Genomic DNA, 26,049 nt, shown 5'->3' on the forward strand with positions numbered 1-26,049 from the left:
TGAGCACTACTACAAGCTTGCCATATCATGGCTGACCCTGTGCTCTGACCCCAACATCCTAACAAGCTAGGATATATGAAAAAATAAGAATTATACTGTATATGTGACAAAGACTTTCTTCTTTATTTTATTTTCTGCTAATAAGCCCCAATGTAGAATGAGAGCAGAAACACTTACCTCCATGAATAGGCACATAGTTGACTCTGTAACTATCGACACGGTAACGAGGGATAGTCCAGTGGGCGGTGGCAGAGGTATCAGTGACATCAGAGAAGCGAATACCAATTGGTTTGCCCAGACCTTGCAGGAGATGATGCATAACAAGACAACACAACAAGCAGAGCAAAGATGCTGTGATAATCACACATATGCTACACATGTGGCTGAAAAATGGTAGAACATTCTATTAACATTCAACACAGAATCATGTGTGTGTAAACTGTACCTGTTGTAAATGTATCAGATGCTGGCTCACTCTCCTCCAGCCCCTTCACTGATATGACACTCACTTGGTAGGTCACCCCGGGTGTCAAGTTGGGCAGCACAGTCTGGGACTCACCTCCGCCCACTGTGACTGTCATAGGTTTTCCTGCAGAGGGGGTACAAAACCAGATTTTCACCATGGATGGTGTTAGATGCATGCATGTGATGTAGAGCGCCATAAGAGGGCAGCACTATTAGACAGAAGGTGCTGATCGGTAAAACAGACTACTCTGATGGACTGCATCCATTAGCAGGCTGATTGATCTGAAACCTGAGCATACCAAAAAGGACATTGTGTAACTCCGGAACTTTTATAACCTGTAATTTTTTTGTGATTATAGTGTATCATGCCAAAGAAAATACAATAAATAGCATTGACATTCCAAAGTCAATTTGTTTGAAATATAAGATGAGTTGGATTGTGGACATTCTGATTAGAATGAATGGATTGTCAAAACTGTGTCTCTGCAAAGATGATGGATGATTTGTGAGTGCCAAGCTTTCAGATCTACTTAGTACAATGAAAATGCCCATCCTACACTGAAATTCAGTTAGAGATGCACTTGATGCATAAAATATGAATCTCCAGTGGTTTAAGCTCTGGGCTGCTGATACAACTACCCCAGAACTACCAAGCTATCACTAACACTACATTTCCCCACCCCTGCACCACCCCGCCCCCTGATATAACCAGTTCTGTAGTTCCAGTCCAGCAAGTCTTTAGGGCCGGGGTGGAACTGCTTTTTTTTGGTCTGGAACCACCTTCTCTGTGGTGGAAACGGTTTGAGAACTGGCACAGACCAGGAATCCTCAACAGAAAAGAGGCCTGACAGGTCCTTGAGCACTACTACAAGCTTTCCATATCATGGCTGACCCTGTGCTCTGATCACAACTTCCTAACAAGCTAGGATATATGAAAAAAATAAGAACTTCATTGTATATGTGACAAAGACTTTCTTCTTTATTTTATTTTCTGCTAATAAGCCACAATGTAGAATGATGCCGGAAACACTTACCTCCATGAATAGGCACATAGTTGACTCTGTAACTATCGACGTGGTAATGAGGGATAGTCCAATGGGCGGTGGCAGAGGTATCAGTGACATCAGAGAAGCGAATACCAGTTGGTTTGCCCAAACCTTGCAGGAGATGATGCATAATGAGACAACACAACAAGTAGAGCAAAGATGCTGTGATAATCACACATATACTACACATGTGGCTGAAAAATGGTAGACTATTCTATTAACATTCAACACAGAATCAGGTGTGTGTAAACCGTACCTGTTGTAAATGTATCAGAGGCTGGCTCACTCTCCTCCAGACCCTTCACTGATATGACACTCACTCGGTAGGTTACCCCGGGTGTCAGGTTGGGCAGCTCAGTCTGGGACTCACCTCCGCCCATTGTGACTGTCATAGGTTTTCCTGCAGAGGGGGTACAAAACCAGATTTTCACCATGGATGGTGTTAGATGCATGCATGTGATGTAGAGCGCCATAAGAGGGCAGCACTATTAGACAGAAGGTGCTGATCGGTAAAACAGACTACTCTGATGGACTGCATCCATTAGCAGGCTGATTGATCTGAAACCTGAACATACCAAAAAGGACATTGTGTAACTCTGGAACTTCTATAACCTGTAATTTATTTGTGATTATACTGTATCATGCCAAAGAAAATACAATAAATAGCATTGACATTCCAAAGTCAATTTGTTTGAACTATAAGATGAGGTTGATTGTGGACATTCTGATTAGAATGAATGGATTGTCAAAACTGTGTCTCTGCAAAGATGATGGATGATTTGTGAGTTCCAAGCTTTCAGATCTACTTGTAACATTTGAAATGCCCATCCTACACTGAACTTCAGTTGGAGATGCACTTAATGCATAAAATATGAATCTCCAGTGGTTTAAGCTCTTCGCTGCTGATACAACTACCCCAGAACTACCAGGCTATCACTGACACTACATTTCCCCACCCCTGCACCACCCCGCCCCCTGATATAACCAGTTCTGTAGTTCCAGTCCAGCAAGTCTTTAGGGCCGGGGTGGAACTGCTTTTTCTGGTCTGGAACCACCTTCTCTGTGGTGGAAACAGTTTGAGAACTGGCACAGACCAGAAGTCCTCAAGAGAAAAGACGCCTGACAGGTCCTTGAGCACTACTACAAGCTTGCCATATCATGGCTGACGCTGTGCTCTGATCGCAACTTCCTAACAAGCTAGGATATATGAAAAAAAATAAGAACTTCATTGTATATGTGACAAAGACTTTCTTCTTTATTTTATTTTCTGCTAATAAGCCACAATGTAGAATGATGCCGTAAACACTTACCTCCATGAATAGGCACATAGTTGACTCTGTAACTATCGACGTGATAATGAGGGATAGTCCAGTGGGCGGTAGCAGAGGTATCAGTAACATCAGAGAAGCGAATACCAGTTGGTTTGCCCAAACCTTGCAGGAGATGATGCATAATGAGACAACACAACAAGTAGAGCAAAGATGCTGTAATAATCACACATACACTACACATGTGGCTGAAAAATGGTAGACTGTTCTTTTAACATTCAACACAGAATCATGTGTGTGTAATCTGTACCTGTTGTAAATGTATCAGAGGCTGGCTCACTCTCCTCCAGACCCTTCATTGATATGACACTCACTCGGTAGGTTACCCCGGGTGTCAGGTTTGGCAGCACAGTCTGGGACTCACCTCCGCCCACTGTGACTGTCATAGGTTTTCCTGCAGAGGGGGTACAAAACCAGATTTTCACCATGGATGGTGCTAGATGCATGCATGTGATGTAGAGTGCCATAAGAGGGCAGCACTATTAGACAGAAGGTGCTGATTGGTAAAACAGACTACGCTGATTGCAACCATTAGCAGGCTGATTGATCTGAAAAATGAGCATACCAAAAAGTACATTGTGTAACTCTGGAACTTTTATAACCTGTAATTTTTTTGTGATTATAGTGTATCATGCCAAAGAAAATACAATAAATAGCATTGACATTCCAAAGTCAATTTGTTTGAACTATAAGATGAGGTTGATTGTGGACACTCTGGTTAGAATGAATGGATTGTCAAAACTGTGTCTCTGCAAAGATGATGGATGATTTGTGAGTTCCAAGCTTTCAGATCTACTTGTAACATTTAAAATGCCCATCCTACACTGAACTTCAGTTGGAGATGCACTTAATGCATAAAATATGAATCTCCAGTGGTTTAAGCTCTTCGCTGCTGATACAACTACCCCAGAACTACCAAGCTATCACTGACACTACATTTCCCCACCCCTGCACCACCCCGCCCTCGATATAACCAGTTCTGTAGTTCCAGTCCAGCAAGTCTTTAGGGCCGGGGTGGAACTGCTTTTTCTGGTCTGGAACCACCTTCTCTGTGGTGGAAACAGTTTGAGAACTGGCACAGACCAGGAATCCTCACCAGAAAAGAGGTCTGACAGGTCTTGAGCACTACTACAAGCTTTCCATATCATGGGTGACCCTGTGCTCTGACCCCAACTTCCTAACAAGCTAGGATATATGAATAAATAAGAATTTCACTGTATATGTGACAAAGACTTTCTTCTTTATTTTATTTTCTGCTAATAAGCCACAATGTAGAATGATGCCGTAAACACTTACCTCCATGAATAGGCACATAGTTGACTCTGTAACTATCGACGTGGTAATGAGGGATAGTCCAATGGGCGGTGGCAGAGGTATCAGTAACATCAGAGAAGCGAATACCCATTGGTTTGCCCAGACCTTGCAGGAGATGAGCAAAGATGCTGTGATAATCACACATATGCTACACATGTGTCTGAAAATGGTAGAGTATTCTATTAATATTAAGCACAGAGTCATGTGTGTGTAAATTGTACCTGTTGTAAATGTATCAGAGGCTGGCTCACTCTCCTCCAGACCCTTCACTGATATGACACTCACTTGGTAGGTCACCCCGGGTGTCAGGTTGGGCAGCACAGTCTGGGACTCACCTCCGCCCACTGTGACTATTAGGGGACTGCCTGCAGAGTGGGTATAGAACCAGCTTTTGACCCTGGAGTGCACCATATTTATGAATGAGATACAGAGCACCACAAGAGGGCACCACCATGAGGCAGAAGATGCTGATCGGTAAAACAGACTGCCCAGACATGCTAATTGATCTGAAAATCTCCTTTCTATACCAAAAAAACTCTGGAGGTTTTACAGATTCCAGGGTTATAATTTACTTTAATTATAACCCTATAATTAATTTTATTTAATAATATTTTTTTTGTTAATTTATTTTGCCAAAAAGATTTCAATAAATTTTCTTATATACAGGTTTAGGCAACCTTGGGTAAATTACATATTTGAATAATTTTTTTAAGTGAAAAGAAGACAACCTCTGAAGCAAATTATTATTATATTTTAAATAATGCTTTTTTCTGCTAATGTTAAAGTGCCCCATTATGCTTTTTCAGATAATACCTTTCATGTAGTGTGTTATATAGCTGTTTGTGAATGTAAAAAGTCTGCAAAGTTTCAGAAATCAAAGTGCACAACAGAACAAAGTCCCCCAAAAGAAAGAACCAATTCTGAACAGCCTGAAACAAGTCGTCAGTAATTCCAGACTTACTTTCTGCACAAACCTACTTAGGTTTGTAACAACAACAACAACAAAAAAAAAAAACACCAGTGGTCTTCATTGGCTGCTCCCGAACAATGTGTACTTTAACCCGCCTTTGCTGTTGATGTAGTATCAGAAGCACGAGCTGTAAAGACACAGACCTCTTCTGGAAAGGGGCGGGGAACAGCAGCTCATTTGCATTTAAAGAGACACACAAAAACAGCATGTTTTTGCTTCCACCCAAAAAGGGGCATTTACAGCATAGTATAATAAATGATCTGTGGGGTATTTTGAGCTGAAACTTCACAGACACATTCTGGGGACACCTAAGACTTATATTACATCTTGTAAAAAAGGGGCATAATAGGTCCTCTTTAATGCACAATTATTTTATATATAATGAACTTAAATAGAAAAAAAATTAGAAAAAATTAGTAATTGTGGCATGTGCAAAAGTTAGGACATCCTTCTAGCTGTAAAGTCTCAGAACTTAAGTAACTCATTAGGCCTTAGCTGATTCATTAGGACTCATTGGGCAGGTTAAAAATTGTCATTAGGAATAAAAATCCGAGAGTGTAATAAATGCTCAGACTCTTAAAACCTTGTGCTAATGTTTAACAACCATGGGCTTCTCTAAGCAGCTGCCGAAAATGAAGCTGATTGATAACTACCAAGCACAGGAAGGCTATAAAAAATATTAAAGTACTTCTAGCTCACAATTTTCACTGTCCACAAATGTCATTAACAAATATCAGTTAAGGGGAACTGTGAGAGTCATGGTGAGATCTGGAAGACCAAGAAAACTTTCAGGTAGAACTGCATGTATACTGGCCAGAAAGTCAAAGCAAATCCCCCATATGACACTAAGGACCTGCAGAAAGGTTTAGCTTACACAGGAGTAGTGGTGCACCGTTCTACTCTGCAGCATTGCTTGCACAAACATGATCTGCATGGAAGAGTCATCAGGAGGAAACCTTAGCTGCAACTTTATAACAAAAGTAAATGTCTGATGTGTGCAAAACAATATGTAGATAAGCCTGGGGCATTTTGGAAAAGTGCTGTGGATTGATAAAGTAAAAATGGAACTCTTTGGTCGCAATCACCAAAGGTATGTTTGTAGAAAACAAGAGCAGCAATTGGTGAACAACTTGCCAACTGTTAAGCATGGGGGGAGTCTATTATGCTTTGGGATTTATGGCAGCCAGTGGCACATTATCCATCACACCGATAAATGCAAGAATGGTTTCCACTATATGTCAGAAAATGCTGGAAGCAAATGTGACACAGTCACTCAAGAAACTGAAGCTGACAAGAGATTGGCACCTACAACAGGACAGTGATTTAAACCTACCACAGAATCCACCATGAACTACTTCAAGAAGCACAAGCTGAAGTTTTTAGTATGGCCCTCGCAGTCTCCTGACTTGAATATCTTTCAAAATATGTAGGTAGATGTTAAACATACTGTGCATACAAGATGGCCCCAGAATATCTCATAACCGGAAGCGTTCTACAAGGGAGAGTGGGTGATAGTTTATCAAACAAGAATAGATGAACTGTCTACAAAAAGCATTTGCAAGCTGTGATATCTGCCAAATGGTGTGTTACTAAGTATTGACTTAGTAGCATGTCCAAATGTTCGTAACAAAATATTTACTTTGGCCAGGGGTGCCCAGGTTTTGAATGCAACTGTAAAAGGTACTTTATAAATCACATTGAGGAAAGACCAAGCAAGCACTGACATTCTAAAGTTAATTTGTAAGATAAGATGGATTTTGGACACTCTGATGGTAGGATTGTGTCAAAAATGTGTCACTGCACAGATGATGGATGATTTGTGAGCTCCATGCTTGCAGATCTATCTACAACTACCATTTGCAATGCCCAAGCTACACTGAACTTCAGTGGGGAATGTACATGAGACATTATAAAATATATAAATCTCCATTGAAAGCTGTATATAAATTGGCAATAAGGCAGAATGTGGAATGATAAAGGAAGCACTTACCTCCATGAATGGGCGTGTAGGTGACTCTGTAGCTGTCAATGTGGTAATGGGGGACAGTCCAGTGGACGGTGGCAGAGGTATCAGTGACATCAGAGAAGTGAATACCCTTTGGTTTGCTCAGACCTTGCAGGAGACAACACATAATGAGATAACACAACAAGCAGAGCAAGGTTTTTGATTATCACATATATGCTACACATATGGCTGAAAAAATGGTGGAGTATTTGTTTAACATCCAGTTCAGCATCATATCCAGGAGAATAACTGATTAGTGAATGATCTGATAGTTTTACAGACTGGGTTTGACTTATAATTTTGTACATTTTTGTGTGAAAAAATGTGTTTGTTTGTGTGTGTGTGTGTGTGTGTGTGTGTGTGTGTGTGTTTGTGAATTATACCTGTTGTAAAGGTATCAGAGGCTGGCTCACTCTCCTCCAGACCCTTCAATGATATGACACTCACTCTGTATGTCACTCCAGGTGTCAAGTTGGGCAGCACAGTCTGGGACTCACCTCCACCCACTGCGACTGTTAGGGGACTGCCTGCAGAGGGGGTACAGAACCAGCTTTTGACAATGGAGTGTACCAGATTCATGCATGCGATACAGAGAACCACAAGATGGCAGCACTTTGAGACAGAAGATCTCTGATGGTGGAAGACCAAGGAGACTTTCAAATAAAACTGCCTGTGTTCTCGCCAGAAAGGTAAAGCAAAACTCTATCACTCTAAGGACCTGCAGGAAGGTTTAGCTGACACATGAGTGGTGGTGCACTGTTCTGCTGTGCAGAATTGCTCGTACAAACAAGATCTGCATGGAAGAGTCATCAGATAGAAAACTCACCTTGAACTTAATCATAAACGTGAACATCTAATGTATGCAAATCAATATCCAAGTTAAATAAGTCACAATCACCACAATCTATGTTTATAGAAAAAAAAGGAGCAGCATTTGGAGAAAAAAAAAACAAAACCTTGCCAATTGTTAATCATTGGGGGTGGGGAGGGATGTATTATGCTTTGGGGTTGTTGTGTAGAAGCCAGTGGAACAGGAAATATTTCACAGGTAGATTTAAGATTAGATTCCAGTAAAGATCAGAAAATTCTGGGAGCAAATGTGACACAGTCAGCCAAGAAACTTAAGCTAAAAAGAGGTTGGCTTCTACAACAGGACAATGATCTAGAAGATACCACAAAATCCACCATGTACTACTTCATGAAATGCAAACAGAAGCTTTTGGAATGGCCCCTTACAGTCCCCTGACTTGAACATATTTCAAAATATATAGATTGTTCTTAAACATGTTATGCAAGAAGTCCCAAGAATATCTCAGAACCTAAAGTGCTCTGCAGGAAAGAGTGGGTGACAATTAATTAAACAAGAATAGAAAAACTCCTAGCTCCTGTACTGAACTTTAGCTGGAGAAGTAATCAACACATTATAAAATATCAATCTCACTGAATACTGTAGTAATTGGCAATAAGCCAGAATGTAGAATGATGGTGGAAACACTTACCATCATGAATGGGTGCGTAGGTGACTCGGTAACTGTCAATGTGGTAATGGGGGACAGTCCAGTGGACGGCGGCAGAGGTATCGGTGATATCAGAGAAGCGAATACCTTTTGGTTTGCCCAGGCCTGGTAGGAGACGAAACATAATGAGACAACAAACATAGAAAAGACTCTGTGATAATCACACACATTCTACACATATGGCTGAAAAATGGTGGAGTATTTCTTTAACATTCATCATAGAACTATGTGTGTAACTTGTACCTGTTGTAAATGTATCAAAGGCTGGCTCACTCTCCTCTAGACCCTTCACTGATATGACGCTCACTTGGTAGGTTACCCCGGGTATCAGGTTGGGCAGAACAGTCTGGGACTCACCTCCGTCCACTGTGACTGTTATGGGACTGCCTGCAGAGGGGGTACAGAACCAGCTTTTAACCATGGACTGTGCCAGATTGATGCATGTGATACAGAACACCACAAGAGGGCAGCACTATGGGACAGACGGTGCTGATCGGGAAAACAGACCACTCTGATGGATTGCATCCATTAACATGCTGATTGATCTGAAAACCTGAGCAAATCATTCCCATGCCAAAAAGAACATTGTATAACTCTGAAAGTTTTAGAACCTTTGAATTATTATTTTTTAAAACTAAAATATTGTGCCAAAAAGATGACAATAATTGTCTTATATATAAGGTACTTTATAAACCAAACATACAAGGAAGACAAACTAAGAACTGATGTTCCAAAGTCAATTTGTCATAAATAAATATAAATGTGTTGGATTGTGGATACTAAGATTATAATGATTATAATGGTGCAGATGATGGATTATTTGCAAGCTCTACGCTTGTAGAGCATTTACAATGCCCACAATGCACTGAACTTCAGCTGGATAAGTACTTAACACATTGTAAAATATGAATCTCCATAGAAGGCCTTGTAGCAATAGGAGAAAGCCAGAATATGTCTATGATAAAGGGAACACTTACCTGCATGAAGGGGCACATAGGTAATTCGGTAGCTGTCGACTCGGTAATGGGGTACAGTCCAGTGAACGGCAGCAGAGGTATCGGTCACATCAGACAAGTGAATACCCTTTGGTTTGCCCAGACCTTGCAGGAGACAACACATAACGAGACAACAAGCAGAGCAAACACAAAGTGTTAGAGGCTGTGTGAACACAAATTGGACAAGTCTTATTGATGCCAGTCCAAGATGAGCCCAGTCCAGTACACAGATGGCTTCAAAAAGACACCGGCTAGCTATTTCAGAAATATGAGGTATATGAAATATTAAAGGTTAGTATAGCATAGAGAAAGACAGCGTTGAGACAAACGGATAAAAAGAGCTTAAGCCTTTCGGCCATTTTTCAATGTTGGCCCGCAAAATCTTGCGTGACAGACATGGGGAGATTAACTTGCCCCCATTACATGAGTACAATGGTGTGACATGCCAACGTCAGACTCAAGAGCGAAGAGAGGCCCCCTGGGACAGAGCCAGACAACCAGAGACAGACACATATTCAGGAAAAACACAGACCCAATTGCTCTGCCCAATGGGTAAACCTTGTGACTGGACAGTTGGTGAAAGATCTCTGATACAAAAGAAGAAGAAACTGTAGAAAGAAAAGAGATTTGAGTATATCTAGATTTCTTCTGCATATCTATGGAATTGTATACAACTCCCTTTTTGAAGAGGTTAGGATTTGGTAAAAGAATTGGTGATTTAGTAACTCAGGACAAACAACAGACAAGACATACAAAAATGATTGTAAAAGAAACATTGATTGCCTGTGTGAAAGACTAAGTGATTCCAATATTACTCATAAGAACAGGCACCAGCTTCCCAAAAGCACCGTTATAACTACCACCATCAGAACATTTAGCAGTGATATTTGTGATGCAATGCTTTTGGGAAACTCAGCTCAGGTTAGTATTTGGACTAAACTTCTTCACTAACATTTATAGACATTGTGAAAAGATAGTGATTAAAGACTGACTTCACCGGCTTGCTTGTCCAAGACATATCCAAATACCTGTTAGAGCTTTCACTGAAATGGGCTTGAAGTTCCGTCCTGCAATTGTCCCAAAGAGCTCAATTTCATACTCTGTAGCCTCATCGAGGCCAGAGATCACTTCTGTTCTCTTGTCTCCCGATACACTCATCTGTCTTTGCTTGCCCGATCCATCAGAGATTTTGATAATAAACATTTCAAAGATTCCTTCTGGAGCCGTCCACTGCAGCATAAAACTGTCTGGCTTGTTGTTGGAGGTGAAAAGCTGCTCCACCTCAGGTTCTGCCTCTAGGTGGACAAAGGAATACAGGCGTTCTTCCATCTGTGGTCTCCAAACATGCTCAGATGTTTTTTTATCCCCAAAGCTACAGCTGATTATTATGCATGCTTTTCTGTGTTAATCATAATTTGGTGTAAGTTATGTCGAGGAGAGGCGTTTGGCAATGCTATCTGTGATGTTATCCAATAAACACCATCCAGTTAGAAGATGCACATGCAACATGCAAAGAGAAAAGTTTGAAAGTAATGGAAAACTACAGTTGTGATTAAGATTTATTAGTCCTATAGCTAGTCTCTGGTCTGATGAACTGCCTTCAGCTAAATAATTTACATCAATGTCTGTGATTCGATAGACCACAACAGAGGATCTGATACATGAAGTAATTTTGGTCATGTTTAGACAACCAGAGTCACTGAACTACAGCCATTATTTTCCATGTTTACTCGTTTTTCTACAGTATTTTTTTTTTTTTTTCAAATACTCGATTCAGTCCACTGAAAATCTTTGCTGGTTACACATCTGGACCATATTCTGCAAGTGTTTTGATGACCTGTAATGTAGATGCTTCTGCATAACAATATAATAATCTGTATTAAAAGAGGTTGGCTTTTTTTTTGGGCAAGAGACTGTAATGTGTTCACTTTGCAAAAATGGTACTGTTCAATAGTGCTATTGGATTGCAATTGATATTTTAAGAGAAATATAATTAATGAAACATTACCCAACTTTTATTCTGTGAGAATGTGGTATGTAACACTGAGAACATTTTAGAACATTGTGGGTGACTTAACCGAACAAGCAACCATGCTTTCAACAAAGGATTTTGTTGTTGCCAATAAAATTTGGTCAATTATTAATAGTCGCTGGTTGGTTGTGTAATTCCCTTGGTCTCCATCACATCATGCAATTACTACCATTAAGCTTGACCATCCACTCCTGCCAAGTCACCCAGACTCTTTACCACATGGAAAATGATGTAGCAACCATTTTCTATGTATAGACAGTTGTATGTACTGCTTCACTTTTTAATGATGATAGGTCTGAGAGCTGCAGTGTTTTCAAAGGAAAAAAATATTGTCCATCTATCCTTCAATCCATCTATCCATATTCTGTACTGATTATCCTACACAATGTAACAGGGGGCCTGGAGCCTATCCCAGGATAGTTGGGGCACAAGGTGAGGGACACACTGGACAGGGTCCCAACCCATTGCAGGGCACAATCACACACACACTCACACACCCATTCACACACTATGGACAAATTAGAAATCGACCTGCAATGCATGTTTTTGGACTGGGGTGGAAACCAGAGAACCCAGAGGAAACCCCGAAGCATTGGGTGAAAATGCAAACTCGAATCAAGTTTGGAATAGGAATCAAACTCCTAACCCCGGAGGTGTGAGGCAAAAGTGCTAACCACTAAGCCACCATGCCCCCTAAGAAATTATTGTCCATTTTATTAATGGTACATGATATGCAGTATATAGGAGTGCCACTAGGGTGCACAATGGCTTAGTGGTTAGCATGTTCGTCTCACACCTTCAGGATTGGGGGGTCTATTCCTGGCGCAACCCTGTGTGTGTGAAGAGTTTGCACGTTCTCCCTGTGCTGCAGGGGTTTCCTCCAGGTACTCTGGTTTCCTCCCCCATGCATGGTAGTGTATGAATGGGTGTGTGAATGTGTATGTGAGTGTGTCCTACGATGGATTGGCGCCCCGTCCAGAGTATACCCCGCCTTGTGCCCCATGCTTCCTGGGATAGGCTCCAGGTTCCCCACGGCCCAGTAGGATAAGCAGTATAGAAAATGGATGGATGAGTGCCACTACACCCAAAAAATACCATTATAAATAATAAAACAACATGCCCATGTTTGAATATTAAATGAGAAAAAGATTCTTCTACATGAAGGCAGTATCACACAGAGATTGGCTTTAGAAGGTAGACTACATGAAATAAGAAAATGCAAAACCTAGCATATCCTAAAGTGACTCCTTTATACAGTAGTTGTTGTATCTCTTATAATTACTATAGCAAAGGGAGTGCCTCAGAACACTTGACCGTACTAAACCTCTTCTCTCTCTCTCAAGCTTGGGCTGACACGAGGTTCGCTATATTTTTTGTTCTGAGGAGGAGAAGTGGTTGGAAATGAACTGGAGCGGGGACAGATCCTGTGGAGCCGTCACTCTTCATTAGCATAGTGCTAGCTGGAGGGTTTGTCAGAAGGAGTATTAGAGGGGGGTGCTGTTTGTGGGTGTTGTGAGAGTGCTAAAGTGGCAACTGCAGATCACTTTCATCAAACTGGTCTCTCCTAGTCTTTTGGCCAGGACAAAGAGCCATCTGTTCGTGAAGGAGGAACAAGGCGCCAGCTAACCTGCAGAAAAGACGAGGTCATGCTACTGAAAGGAACGCTCATCTCGGTAACCTCACAGGCTTTGGCATTCGGATATAGTTGATGCTCATGAGCTAATAGGAGGATATGTACAGTATTTTTTGATCAGGCGTGATACCAAGAACTCAATGGATGTTTACAATATAAAAGCCTTTGAATCCATTTTCCAAAACATATATGTAGGAAAAAGTTTTTAAAAATTTTTTTATAAAAATGGCTTTTAATAATCTGTCTGCAGTCTCCTTTTAAAAAAATTACCTATTAGCATGCACACTCGAGTGTCCACAAAAACTGCAGCACTTGCAGCCGCGGCCTGATAAATGCCAAGAAAATGTGTGAAAGTGGCGCTTCAGAGTGAAGACCGCTGCAGAGTTTGAAAACCGGGTCTGCATACTGACGAGATCTTTCACAAGAAGTGACAAAAACTCCTTAGGATCACTTCCCTGGCAAACTGCTTCTGCCCAGTCGGCATCTTTATTCGTCAAGGAATCAAGCAAAGGCCGAACTACGATTTGGAGCTAATAACCAGCAGCAGTACTATTGTGGGCAGCAGAGGTATTACAGCTCAGTGACTAAGAATATTTTAATCTCCTGTCTTTAGAAGGCGGTGTTTTCCTAACCGTAAACGACAGTTCACTGGCATGCTTAGCATATGCTTTGTATATTATGGGTGGTTAAAAATAAAAGAGCATTATTCACTTGACTTTTCTTTGGCCGGTGAGCATAAATAAGGCTGTGATCATAGAGGGCGGTCAGCATGTGCACCTGCAGGCTTTGTCTGTGATTAGGCAAAGCAGAACATGCAGGGCTCTATTTTACGCTACTGCAGGTGTGCTCTGAATATCAGCATGCTCCAACACATAATTGGCAGGAAAATGTGGTCTGAAGCTTTAAAACATTAGCACTGGCTCTACAAATGTGGTGTTGTCATAAAAAAGACTGCTTGCAGTTTACAGGGGTAATGTATACATCAAAGAGTGGCATAATAGCATGTTTGGGTGGAAAGTCATGCACAAAAAATAGGTGCTAATACCTGTTTAAATGGGTGGTTTGGGGGGAAAGTAGACTTTGAGAGTGATTTAATTAGTAGATAGATTGCTATTAGGAAAATGTTAGTCTTCAGTTGAAGCATCCAGTGGGTTATAAACTCGTTAGTATTCATTCTGAGCTGCTTCCTGAGAAAATGTTAGAATTTTCATATGCTGATGCACCAGCACTTGTCGAACGGCGGTACCTGTGAAAGCCTCCCCAAACACTGGCTCTAAGAGATCTCCCCTATACAGGCTGTACAGAGTGACCCTGTAAAAAGTGCTAGGAGAGAGATCAGTGATAGCCAAGCTGTACTCCTGTCCTGACAGAGTGTAGTTCTGGCCCTTGGAGAGACCATCGATGTCAGCCAACTCGATCAGAAAACCATCAAGCTCACCCCTCTTCAGCTCCCAGGATATATTGAAGCCATCCCAGGATACAGCAGAGATAGTGATGTTGCCCACCAGGGGCTTTTCGTTGTCTGGATGATAAACAGAAGAGATTAAGTAACAGGCAGTGGAGCACGAGTATAGCTCAGTGAGCTGAGTATCAGATGGAGAGCAGCAAGATGTTGAGCAAGACGACCAGAAGAAGTCTTAGAAGAAATTTTGGTGTAAAGATAGCGCCTAGTCTTCTTTCACATGCTACACCCATAAAACAGTCAGTACATTCAAGAACAATACATATGTAAAAGAAGTGAAAAACACTTACCAGAGTCCAGTGACAACTTGATTTCTTGATTGTATTCATTTTATGTCATTTCTACTACTATGCTCTCTAGATTAATTGTTCCAAAGACTAGCATGTGTGCAAGGGTTCTCCAGGGCCAGGATTGGGAACCAATGGTCTAGTGTATCTTCCCCCAATGTAGTTTCAATTAGCAGTGGAAATGTTGTGTTGGGGAAATTTGAAAATGTTTCTATGACAGATGCAAGAGCAATTGTATGAACCCATTTTTTAAGCATCAACAACACCAACCATATATGTCAAATGTTTGATGGAAAAAGACCATCTCCTCTGTAAACAATACGTAACAAACGTCTTTCTCTGTTGATATTTGTTCAGTTCCATCTGTTCCATGCAGAAAAAAAACCCATCTTCCCATGCAATGAAAAATTGGCATATGAAATCTGCTGCAATAATAAACAAGCTTGTTTGCACAAGCAGCCTTTTGTCAAACCTCATTAATAAAATAATAATAATAAAAAACATGCACCTGATTGCAGCTTGCTTTAGTATTAATGGCTCAGAATGAAGCCATTAATTTTTTGAAGGTTCTGCGTAGTCTGCTTGAGCAGAAGTACGCAGATTGCTTCAAATAAAGCAGGAAGCCGTGCAGGAAAGCGCAACCCATAATTGAATATCTTTGCGCCCCATCAGCATTCATGAAGAGATGGGAGCAAAGAGCTTGGAGATGCACCATAGGCTGCCATTATCCTCTTAATGCACAATCAAGTGGACACAAGCGTACTGCTGAATTGAGTGAAAGACAAAGAGGATAGAGTGAAAGGCTTTCCCAGTTCCCAGGCATGAGAATTTAAAAGTACCATTGCTGGGAAAATTTAACACTGTCAATTAGAGGATCAGAACTATTAATCATTCCCATGCTAGTCCATGATGATTGATGAAAACATTCATGTATTTAACCGTAACACAGGCATACACTACAGGATGTTTGGCCAAATTCTTTCACAAATTTGCTCTCCCTAAATAAAATAATTTATACCACTGTTGAATTTTTTATTCTGATTGATCAGAATGTTTTGATTCATTTTCTATTACAGCAGCTCTAACAGTAGTTCCAGCTGTGATCCAAATCACAGGTTTATACATTATCTTTAATACATAATCTTTTCTATAGTAGCTCCTTGACAGCAACTTGTATTATGGATGCTCGACATAATCTAAGGCTGATAGTAAATGGTTTTTTTGTTTTCAAATATGATGATGTTTTCTGTAATAAGATGTTTATTTAACATTTATGGAAGGAGTCTAAAGTGTCAGCGCTTTGTAACAGTAAGTTTTCTGCCATGCGAAAGTGTTTAATAGAGGACTTTATGTTTTCAGTTTCTTGGTTTCTCGGTTTCTCTCTTTGAGAGAGTGGGAAAAAAGGCTGGTGAGAAGACGACTGTTTATAGCTGCTGTAACATAAGTGATAACAGGAAATAAATTGAAGTAGCTCAACATTAAATGTAACTATAAGGTTAAAATTTGAATAAGAAGAATAAAACACTTCGGGATGGTAGCAGTGACTCTGCCTTGCATCAGGCCACACCACCACCCTGTCATTGATCATTTTCCTATGACAGCATGCGCTGAAGTGTTTTATTCTGTATATATTCAATTATATGAAGATATACAAGTGCTAAGTCTGAAATGTTGATATGTGAAATTTTACATTAAATATGTGTGAAATGTCATCTTTGCCTAATCTTCTAGAATGCATGATATTATGGCAAAAAAAAAAAAGGTTATGTAGTGTATGCTGAGCTTTAGGTATGGCCTTCATGCTTATGGAGCAAAGTGGTTTTATGACTCTCACATCAGAGCCCATCTAAGGACCTTGTGAAACAAGTGCCCTGTAAATCCCTTGTAAAAGATCACTGTTAATTTTCCCACCTGAATGACATTATTCTGGTAATGAGGTTCTACTAAACTGTCTTGGGATGCTTGCTCAGGGTATACTGCTCTGTATTGATAGCACTATATTGGTCCCAAGTGATTTTTTCTGTAATCCTTTCAGTGTACTCAATGTGTGTCTTTCAGAAAAGAGGCCTAAATCAAGAGGATTCCCTTCACCACACCCCGCCTTCTCTCGTCCTATAATGAGCCTGTGGTGAGTGTTATGTTCCATGTTTGTACTTCATGTCTGAGGCTGATAATGGCAGCAGAAATGAATCCGTGGGATTATAGCACTGCTGATTTCAGAGACAATGTTTTAACAGTTGCCTCAGCAGGGGGGCCTATTTATTATCCCACCCCTCATTTTGTCCTGGTCAAATCGCACAAAACCAGAGAGGAGTGGCCTCATTTTGACAATTATCACATGAATGAGCTGTGTGTGTGTGTGTGTGTGTGTGTTCCATATTCATAACCCTAATTTTAGCCCAATCTCTTCTCAAGAACCGATTTTTATCTATGCATATGTTTTAAACTTGCAGATGTATTAAAGATTGAGAAAAATATGTATTATTCCTGCTTCTACCTATCTATATTTGTTTTCCTCTTTATTCTTTGCCATGCTTGCTTCTCTCTCCTACTATATAAATGTCACCCCCTTCAAAACTACCACCCCCTTCAAAACCTTCAAACCCCTTCTAAACTGTTGCATAACAACAGACATTTAATGTAATTAAATATTTGGTTTGGACGTATAAGCAATACTCCGACCACAGGACCTTAAATAAAAGCCATAATCATCCGAATTTGTCTTCCCTTTGGTGCTCTAAGACGTCGAATAAATCCACATGTTGTTGCTGAAAAGGGACTCACACAGGATGTAAAGCTGTAGCATACAATGAGTTCAATTCATTCCTGAGCTTGGCTTAGACGCCTGGAGGCACATTGTATAGAAGGAAAAGATCTCCCTGGCCAAGAGGCAAGGAAGCAGAGGGAACCTCGAATTAAATTTTATACAGACCACTAAATTTAAAACCTTCACACTCACACAAAAGAAATATTGATCCTTTTTTTTGGTAGAAAAAGGAAAGATAATTCAGTCCTCATTCTGGCTGGCATGTATGATAAAGTTACAAACCACACAAATCTGTCTTTCTTTAAAAAAGAACTCAAGCTTGCGGAATCCAACTTTCATAACAAATATATCTCATCATCTTTAAAAAGACAGCAAGTTTTAGACAAGCGTCAGGCAATACCGAGCACAATACACCAGTGAAACAGTATAAGCGGTATAGGACTGACCTGTTGATGCCTGGATGCTGACTGGCACGCTCTTTTTCCTCCCTCGCTCTGCAGTCAGGGTGATGGTGTACAGCATGCCAGGGTTCAGGTTCCTCAGCATGTAGGTGCTGACACTGTCCGGAACTTCAAACTCGGCCCTGTGACCGTCAGCGGCCACGAACACGAGCTTGTAGACATCGATCTTAGCCACAGGTCGCCTCCAGATCAGCACCATTGTGCTTTCTGAGGTCTCACTCACCTCCAGGTCCTTAGGAGCATCAAGGTCTGACAAGGAGAGTGAGTTTCATTAATTAACATATACAGTAGAGATGGCTTTGGCACTGGAATGTCATGTGTGATGAGCTGTGGTATGAATAGTGTCAGAAAACTGCACAGTGTCCTCGCAGCTGTTGTAAATTCGGTCAGATTATATGACACAGTAGTTCACATACAGTATAGTTCACATTTGCCCATTTTGACATGTTTAGAATGTTCACTTGTTTATTCTGTATATACTGCTTATCTGCACATGCTGTAGCATTGTATGTAGTATTATTTATCTTATAAAACATATATGCATATATCTGTCCATAGATTGAACAACTCGTGTTCTAAACAGATACAAATAGGAGGCACACTATTTGGAGCACTAAACAGTATACAGTTACAGATAGTGGCATTTTGTTACAGTTCTATCTTATATTCTATCCATCCATCCATCCATCCATCCATTATCTTTACCCCTTATCCTTACGGGGTCGCAGGGAGCCTATTCGAGGAGGCATAGGACATAAGGCGGGGGACATCCTGGACAGGGTGCCATTCCATCGCAGGGCATAATCACACACACACATTCATACACTATGGACACCATGGACACTTTTGGACACGCCAATAAGCCTACCATGCATGTCTTTGGGCTGGGGAGTACCTGGAACTGGAGTACCTGGAACCCCCGAAGCATAGGGAGAACATGCAAACTCTGCACACACAAGGCCGCGGTGGGAATCGAACCCCCAACCCCCCCCATCTTATATTCTATTTTATGTCAGTAATTCACAGCTTCCTTTCATTTTATTCTCTGTTAATGTAGCAACTACCAAATCAATTTCCTTGTAAGAGGAATCTTAAAATTATTTCTGATTTCTGATATCATACAGGAGCATCTCACCGGTAACAGCATTGGTGGTGGCAGGAGAACTTTCCTTCTCATCTTTGACTGCAGTCACTCCCATGCCGTACTCTATCCCAGGCCTGAGACCTGCAAAATACAACAAAAAAAATGCAGACGTGCATAAATACAGTTCTATGTACTGTAGTTGTCAAGAAATTACTTCTTAAGAAGAGGTTAGGGTAAAAAAGGCAAATCCAAAGTTTCTTGTAGATTTCCAGAGGGAGTATTTTGACTGCACAGCCTGTCCATTATGAATATTTTTTCTAAATAATTGCTATTGGTCATTTTCAATTTAAGCTGTTTCAGTCACGGCCTTTCCAGTAGCCACACTGAAAAGGCTCTCACATTGGACTAAAAGCAGAAATTACAGTCTTCCAAGAGACTCTTGAAGATGATAAAAGGCCCCAGCCCAAATTTCTGTATTTATCCTTTGTATGGCCCCTATAAAGGTCAATATTCAAGAGGCTTTCAGCATGAAATTATAAAACAGAGGAATCACTTATTACCAATAAAATCACAAGTGTGACAGCAATTATAGATAATAACTGTGTAAAAGAGATGAGTTACACTTGTGTGTGTGTGTGTGTGTGTGTGTGTGTGTGTGTGTGTAGCATGCTCGGTTTTTAAAATAGACTCACTGGCTTATGTAGGACACAAGCCACCCAAGGACAATAGAGCCGACCAGACAAAGAATCTATTACACATTTTGATTTATACACACTCTCCTCCTCCTGTGTAATAGTAATGAGATGAAAAACATCTTCCATGTATAATTTTCTAACTGAAGCACGTACTATTACTGTTATTTCATTTTTGAGGTTTGCTCTGGATATTTTAACATAAAGATGGGCCTTTAGGCAGGCAAATATGTCATTTTAATGCACTTATACGTACACTTACTAGTATTGTTTTAGGAAACAAAACAAAATAATCATAATAATTCATGAATTCCAATTCAATATTTTATGCACAGATAAATTGATTCTCTCTAACCCTTACCTGAAATCTTGGCTTGAGTGATGTCCTGTGGGCCTGTAGGAAAGGTAAGCTCCCCATGTTCCCCTCCAGATAGTGGTCCATATTTGATACGGTAGCTGGGAACGTTGGCTTGGCTGTTTCTCCACTCCAGTGTGATGCTTTCATCTGTCTGATCTATCGACCGCAGGTTCGTAGGTGCATCTAGGTCTGGAGCACATTCACATCATATTGCATATTATTTCTCTAGCAACTTCCTGTGGGTGGTAATGCTCCAGAGCCAAGTCATTAGACAACGTCGCTTTTCTTAGATGAGTAGCTTGGTCATTATTTTATTAACAATAGCTCATATGGGAAAGAAAATGATGCTCTTACCTGTAGTGAAGGTCTCATAGACAGGCACGCTAGTCATTTCCCCTCGGCGGGCCATGAGAGACACACTGTACTCTGTGTCTGGGTAGAGTTCAGCCAGGTGGTACTGGGTGTCGATAGATGACAGTTCCACTGTGTGGCTGTCTGAGGAGCCAGTGATAGGCCCATAGGACACAGAGACACCGTCCACCTGAGCTATGGGCTGGAACCAGGTGATCAGAGCAGTACTGTCTGTTACATCCCGAACATCCACCTGGCTAGGAGCATCGATCACTGCATGGAGGAGACAGAAAAGAAGCAACAAAAAAAGTAGCTTACACAGCTAAACATACTTTTCATACACAGAATAGTCATGTAAATCAAAGCCATCAGATATTTGTCTAACTCCTGCTTAAAAAAAAGTACGTTTCCCATCAGCCACTGCACCATGTCACATGTCTCATTCACCTGTTTCACGTTTAGCTCATTAGCACTGGTGTGTAGTCACATTCAGCACTGCACTGTTGTCTTGTGTTGCTTGTTCTGTCTCTATGTATCATGTTATGCTTGTCTTGGTCCATATAAGTCTTGAATTGTGCTTTATTTAATACTTTATTAAATGTTTCACTGAGATTCTGCATTTGCATCTGCCTCTAAATCCAAAGCGTGACAGTATGCTTTAGGAATTTTTTGCTTTGAGTGTATATAAGGTCAATGAACTTAATTATATGGTATTTTTTATACAATATTATGTATTCCATTAAAGTGAAGAGAGGCTCTTTGGGATGGGGGGTGTTTGCCCCATGAGATGCAGTGGTGAAATATGAAATGTCACTTTTCCCTGAGCTGTAGATAAAATAGAAAATCAGCATTTCGGCTTGGAGCTGATTTGTGAGTAAGCAAAGCTCTTATCCTCTAGAGGGTGGAATGCTTCTCAAGCAGCTTGAATAGGAGGAGGTAGAACCTTTCTTTCAAAAATCAGTGCTTCCTCTCTGGGCAATTCCTTATTGGCACATATCTCTGAAATTGAGTGAGAGGCACACTGGAAGATTTGTTCAGCTGGTATCATATGAGCACACAGTAGCCTTCTTTATTATAGCCTATGAATGGAGCCTACTGTTGTATTTAATTAATTGTGTTTCTGCAAGCTCCTTACTTTTTTCCTTTGTGGCACTTTCCTGAAATTTTATCCTGAAATAATATGCTACAAATGGTTTACTGTGACATTAAAAGGGATCACCTCAGTGCAAACATAGCATTTTACAAGCTAAGCACAAATCACAAGTAAGAAATTGAGCATATTCCCAAATATCACAAAAGGTAAAAAGCTTTTTCCAGCTGTGCTTAAGTCACAAAGGTTGAGGGCAGAGCTTGTGACAGAAAACAAATTATATTTGCTGAAAATATATTATATAATTATATTTGATATTTTTGTGAGAATGTATAAGATAAATACCAAGTATAGCCTATACCAGGAACACTGGGCATGAGGCAGGAATACACACTGGGGGGGTTGCCATCCATCTCAGGTCACCATATACATTCTTATTCACACCTAGGGGCAATTTAGCATAACCAGTCCACCTACATGCAGGTTTTTGGGTTATAGGAGGAAACCAGAGAGCCTAGAGGAAACACAGTCTGAGGCAATGCTACCTGTCCCAGTAGGTTACAGATTTTGGAAACAAAACAAATGAATTGAATTAATGAAAGTGATGCTTACTTGTAACCACATTCTTGCTTGCTGGAGGTCCGCGAGTGTTGTTCTTTAACACCTCAAGTTTAACCTCGTATTCCTGTCCAGGGCCCAGGCCAGATTGTTCAAAGGTATTCTCGGGTGGTGACAATGAATTCAAAATCTCCCCATTTTCCTCTTTCTGGAATGTCATAACACCACACAGCCGATGTAAGATCTGATACATAATACCGATTTCATGCTGTCAACTTGTCAAAAGAATAATGAAGACAATATTTACTGTCTTTGGTATATGTAGTTCATAATTTCTATATGGATTGTACAAAACATTGTACTGAAAGCAGTACAAAGCGTCTTTATGGTACTGGATACAAAATCTTTGTTCTATTTATGTGCATGTTTAACAAAAAGAAACCACAAATGGCACCATGGATATGACTCCAGGCTTTGTGGACCCAACAGTCCCATAAAATACAGAGAAATTAGAGAGATCTTGGAAAGTAAACACTTGGGACTTTCAATCGCATCCACTTCGAATTGAGTGCTGCACTTCAAAGTGAAGGACTTGTTTGGCATGGAAAGCCTCAAACTTGATGTATGAATAAAGCTGCCAACTCTGGAAGAATGGAGTATAGGAAGACATGGTTTGCATGTCCTGACAGGAGCTATTTTTTGGAGTTTGCCTAAGCCCTTGAAAAAGAAAAGTATTGTGAAAACAGTGCAGTCCTGTTGCACATGGTCACCAGAGTTGCCGCCAGAAGCTTCTTAGGAGGTTTTGTGGAACAAAACCCTAGACTTTCAGACAGCAGCCTTTGCATATTGGCACCAACTGACTATTTTCCACAGGATACTCATACAGTTTCCCATCTTGAACAGTTACTGGCAGGGCCCTTAATATATGTGGTATTCCTACCACAGATTTCAGGGAAATGCTACCATAACCATCCTCATGCTGACATGGTTTGTGGCATGCAATAAGAGGCAATGTACTCACTGTATTTCTGAAGATGAGGTTCCAACCATCAAAGGGGACATTAAGAGGATCCCACTGAACTTCCACTGATGTCTCTCTCACGGCTTTAAACTTAAGGCCTTCTGGCTCCGGAAGATCTAACAATGTGTTCAAATTTAAGGGGCAAATATTACATTTCTTTCCATTGTTCAATAAGGGTACTACAGTTAAATATTTCAAAGTTTCTGAAGACCAGTAATCGATGACTCACGTGTTGCCACTCTGGCACTCACAGGAATGCTCATCTTGTTATTTAGAACAGCATAGACACTGATTAAGTATTCCACACCAGGCTCCAGCTCCCTAATAGTAGCAGACCTTTTTTCACCAGGTACTCGCATATCTAACTCCAGACCACCAGGAGCAGTTGGCATGTAGGTGATTAGGTACTCTGTCACCTGTACCTCATTGACCCAGGTCAGATCCACTGTCTCTGGGGTGACTTCAGTCACAACCAGGTCCCTTGGTGGAGAGACTGTGAACGGAGAAGACATAATGACACGCTGCTGGACTAAGCATTCACTGTAAGGTTGAATTTGTAAAAAAATAAAATCATAAACTGACTTACTTTCAGAGCAGTCTTCCCCAGTGAATCCCAAATCACAGATACACATGCCATTCAAGCAGTGGCCTTGGTCATTGCAGTTTCCTGGGCAGGTCATCTCTGAGCAGTCGACACCAGTGTAACTCTCATAGCAGATACACTGTCCATTGTCACAAAACCCACGATCTAGGCAGTTGTTGGGACACGTTTTTTCACTGCAGTCCTCACCAGTAAATCCTTCGCTGCACACACACTGACCATTCACACAGTGTCCATGGTTGTGACAATTGTTAAGACATGTCAACTCACTGCAGTCTTTGCCTATGAAGCCAACATGGCAGACACAGTTGCCATCTACACATTCACCATGGTCATGACAGTCACTGGGGCAAGTCTTGATGCTACAGTCCTCTCCGGCAAATCCTTGTTGGCAAATGCACTTTCCATCAATGCAGCGTCCATGGTTGTGACAATCATTGGGACAGGAAAGCTCAGAACAATCATTACCTTGGTATCCAGGTTCACATATACATTCCCCATTTACACATTTACCCCTGTCATTGCAATTGTCAGGGCAGGAGAGGCTGCTACAGTCCTCACCTTGGAAGCCAGGATCACAGATACATCTTCCATTGTAGCAGTGGCCTCTCTCACTGCAGTCATTTGGACATGTAAGCTTGGAGCAGTCTTCTCCGCTATAGCCGAAATTGCAGATACACTGACCACTAACACAGAGGCCTCTATTGTTACAGTTATCTGGGCAGGTGAGCTCACCACAATCCTCCCCAATGAAGCCCTCATCACAGTAGCAGGTCCCGTTGATGCAACGGCCACGGTCAAAGCAGTCATTGGGACATATAAGCTCTGAGCAGTCAAAGCCAGTCCATGGCTCATTGCACAAGCACTCACCGTCCACACAGCGTCCCCTACCCAGGCAATTGTTGAGGCAATTGGTCATGGAGCAGTCCTCACCCATGTAACCTTCTGCACACATGCAAGACCCATCAATGCACTGGCCATATTCACCACAATCCACAGGACACAGCTCAATTCCACAGTCCTCTCCCCCAAAGCCCTCAAAACAGACGCACTTCCCATCCACACAGCGGCCTTGATCTTGGCAGGAACTAGGGCATTCTGTCTCTGAGCAGTTGGGCCCTTTCCAGCCAGGCTCACACACACAGTTACAGGTTTCAATACTGTAGTTGCCATGGCCATTGCAATATGGCTTGGTAGTGATCTCACCTAAAAAAAACATAAGGCAATTCTAAGGTCCTAATATCACAACCGTAAACTGAAAAAAAAAATAATGCTATTCCATAAGATTACCAGCATAAACAACTAACAAGTTAATTTAGAATTTGAAGGATGCAAAGGTCAAAAAATGTACCCTGACTCTTCTCAGAGGATTCTAATCTAATAATACTCACCAGTAACTTGAGCTCCACAGCAGCCATTCCCACTGGTACACTGCTCCCTCAGACTAGACACTTCAGCCTCCAGCATCTCCAGCCTATTTAGGAGATCTTTAAGGTCTGGCATGTGGCTATCACACCCACAAGCCTGCTTGGGTATGTTAATTCTGTGCGTAAAGACTATCTGGTTTTCACCATCCACAGTGTGCTCAATGTGCTGCTCGGAGGGGACAGACTTGGGCTTCATTTCTGATCCTCCAGGTGAATCCAGGTCAACAGAGCACAAGGATCCAGTTGGGACATTGATGTTGTATACATGGTTGAAGACCACTGGTTGGTCTGGATTAGGGAGGGTCATGTTCTCGGATTTGGGTGGCATTAGTGACTCTCGTCTGTGCCTGATCATTTTCCTCAGCAGGCCAGCCATGGAGAGATCCAACAGAATGGCCATAGAGACATAGGCCAGAAGCAGGCCTCGCATCCCCATGATGACACACTCACTCTGACGTTTGATTAAGCCAAGAGTAGTGTAGAAGAAGGTACTTTTCAGTTTTAGATGGAGCTTTAGAACTGGAAATTAAGACAGAAAAGGGGTAATGTCATTTCTTATGTGCTCCATTCTGCAGGAGCTTAGAC

The 26,049-nt window shown here is 41.2% G+C and overlaps 1 protein-coding gene across 4 annotated transcripts in view; it reads right to left on the bottom strand.

The window, feature by feature from the left end:
• tncb (tenascin Cb) overlaps positions 1-26,049 on the bottom strand; it is a 53,925-nt gene that overhangs the window by 15,624 nt on the left and 12,252 nt on the right. The window contains exons 2-25 of one of the 4 annotated variants that reach the window (XM_053610429.1): positions 25,429-25,983; positions 24,023-25,243; positions 23,666-23,929; positions 23,437-23,552; positions 22,470-22,623; positions 20,771-21,040; positions 20,420-20,605; positions 19,418-19,507; positions 18,268-18,531; positions 14,552-14,827; positions 10,669-10,935; positions 9,623-9,745; positions 8,889-9,032; positions 8,628-8,750; positions 7,512-7,655; positions 7,114-7,236; positions 4,375-4,518; positions 4,136-4,258; positions 3,090-3,233; positions 2,822-2,944; positions 1,768-1,911; positions 1,500-1,622; positions 446-589; positions 178-300 (exon numbers count right to left, since the gene is read on the bottom strand). In XM_053610429.1, the coding sequence (XP_053466404.1) occupies positions 178-300; positions 446-589; positions 1,500-1,622; positions 1,768-1,911; positions 2,822-2,944; positions 3,090-3,233; positions 4,136-4,258; positions 4,375-4,518; positions 7,114-7,236; positions 7,512-7,655; positions 8,628-8,750; positions 8,889-9,032; positions 9,623-9,745; positions 10,669-10,935; positions 14,552-14,827; positions 18,268-18,531; positions 19,418-19,507; positions 20,420-20,605; positions 20,771-21,040; positions 22,470-22,623; positions 23,437-23,552; positions 23,666-23,929; positions 24,023-25,243; positions 25,429-25,900 (5,305 nt within the window). In that variant the 5' untranslated portion in view covers positions 25,901-25,983. Of the gene's footprint in view, positions 1-177; positions 301-445; positions 590-1,499; positions 1,623-1,767; positions 1,912-2,821; positions 2,945-3,089; positions 3,234-4,135; positions 4,259-4,374; positions 4,519-7,113; positions 7,237-7,511; positions 7,656-8,627; positions 8,751-8,888; positions 9,033-9,622; positions 9,746-10,668; positions 10,936-14,551; positions 14,828-18,267; positions 18,532-19,417; positions 19,508-20,419; positions 20,606-20,770; positions 21,041-22,469; positions 22,624-23,436; positions 23,553-23,665; positions 25,244-25,428; positions 25,984-26,049 lie in introns of all 4 variants that reach the window. The other 3 variants (XM_053610428.1, XM_053610430.1, XM_053610432.1) reach the window with 3 other exon arrangements.

The sequence above is a fragment of the Ictalurus furcatus genome, chromosome 22, assembly GCF_023375685.1.
Source record: "Ictalurus furcatus strain D&B chromosome 22, Billie_1.0, whole genome shotgun sequence".
Taxonomy (NCBI): domain Eukaryota; kingdom Metazoa; phylum Chordata; class Actinopteri; order Siluriformes; family Ictaluridae; genus Ictalurus; species Ictalurus furcatus.